The sequence below is a fragment of the Arachis ipaensis genome, chromosome B1 (assembly GCF_059453495.1).
Source record: "Arachis ipaensis isolate K30076 ecotype BB chromosome B1, ASM5945349v1, whole genome shotgun sequence".
Taxonomy (NCBI): domain Eukaryota; kingdom Viridiplantae; phylum Streptophyta; class Magnoliopsida; order Fabales; family Fabaceae; genus Arachis; species Arachis ipaensis.
The window spans coordinates 29,957,550-29,959,229 of NC_142436.1; the positions used below are offsets into that span (position 1 = coordinate 29,957,550).

Sequence of the window (1,680 nt, forward strand, 5' to 3'; positions counted from 1 at the left end):
GATTTCAAGGCCGACCCGGCTAGGAATCTAGACAGGGCCGCTAATCTTCCATTTAGCTGCTGTACCTCTTTGACATAGGTCGGGCTCTTCATGTTGTATGGCCTGGAATTTATCTGGGTTTGCTTCGATTCCTCTCTAGGTGAGCATGAAGCCCAAGAATTTACCAGCTTCTACCACGAAAGTGAACTTTGCGGGATTTAGTCTCATCCCGTGCTTTCTTATGGTGTTGAACACTTCAGTTAGGTTAGGTAATAACGCTTCTTCTCTTTATGTCTTTACCAACATGTCGTCCACGTAGACCTCCATCATCTTTCCAATATGATTGGCAAAAACTTTGTTCATCAACCTCTGGTATGTAGCCCCTACGCTCTTGAGTCCGAAGGGCATGACTACGTAGCTGTAGTTTGCTCTTGGGGTTAGGAACGAGGTCTTTTCTTGGTCGGGCTGGTACATCAAAATTTGGTTGTACCCCGAGTAAGCGTCCATAATGGAAAGGTACTTGTATCCCGATGAAGCGTTGACTAGTGTGTCTATATTCGGGAGCGGGTAGGGATCTTTTGGGCAGGTTTTGTTGAGGTCGGTGTAATCAGTGCACATCCGCCACTTTTCATTTGACTTTTTGACCAGTACGACATTGACCAGCCATAATGGGTATTTTACTTCCCTTATGAACCTTGCCTCTAACAAGGCCTGCACCTGTTCCTCTACCGCTTGCGATCTTTCTGGGCCGAGCTTTCTGCGTTTCTGTTGTAGTGGCTGAGATCCAGGGTATACTGCCAGTTTATGGCACATTAGTCCAGGATCAATCCCGGGCATGTCTGCGGCCTTCCAAACAAATAGGTCAGAATTCTCCTTTAAGAACTTTGTTAGCAGTTCCTTTAAGTCTCCTTTTAGGTTCGCCCCTATGTTTGTTGTTTTGTCATGGGCATTTCCGATCTGAACTTCTTCGATCTCGCTTTCTGGTTGAGGACAAAGTTTTTCGCGAGCTCGGGTTCCCCCAAGTTCAATGGTGTTAGTTTCTTTTCCTCTGGAGTCACCTTTGAGGTACAGACTTTCGTTGTAACAGCGTCGCGCGAGTTTTTGGTCTCCCTTTACGGTGGCGTTCCCTTCTAGCGTTGGGAACTTCATGCATAGGTGTGGAGTGTAGACCACTGCGACGAGCTGATTCAGCGTTGTACGACCTATGAGGGCATTATATGCGGAGCTCACGTCGACTACGATGTAGTCTATACTTAGCATTTTAGACCGTGTTCCTTTTCCGAAGGTTGTGTGCAGCGGGATGTACCCAAGTGGTTGGATTGGGGTGTCTCCGAGTCCGAATAGGCTATTAGGATAGGCCCTGAGCTCTTTTTCTTATAGGCCGAGCTTATCAAAGGCAGATTTGAATAGGATATCCGCAGAGCTTCCTTGGTCTACCAATGTCCGGTGGAGATTGGCATTGGCAAGTATAATGGTAATGACCATGGGGTCGTCATGCCTCGGGATGATGCCTGCGGCGTCCTCTTGAGTGAAGGTAATAGTGGGGAGGTCGGGCGACCGGTCCCCTTCTCCGTTATGGTACACCTCTTTAAGTTGCCTTTTGTGGGATGACTTAGAGATCCCTCCTCCTGCGAATCCTCCGTTAATCATGTGAATATGTCTCTCCGGAGTGTGAGGGGGACGTTCAGCTCGTTCGCCCTC

General features: G+C 48.2%; 1 protein-coding gene across 1 annotated transcript; it reads right to left on the reverse strand.

The window, feature by feature from the left end:
• Positions 1-267: 267 nt before the first annotated feature.
• Positions 268-1,239, reverse strand: LOC148576096 (uncharacterized). The gene is made up of 2 exons (XM_088502674.1): positions 625-1,239; positions 268-444 (listed from the first exon to the last, which is right to left on the reverse strand). The coding sequence occupies exons 1-2, from the start codon at positions 1,237-1,239 to the stop codon at positions 268-270; spliced, it is 792 nt and encodes a 263-aa protein (XP_088358800.1).
• Positions 1,240-1,680: the final 441 nt, after the last annotated feature.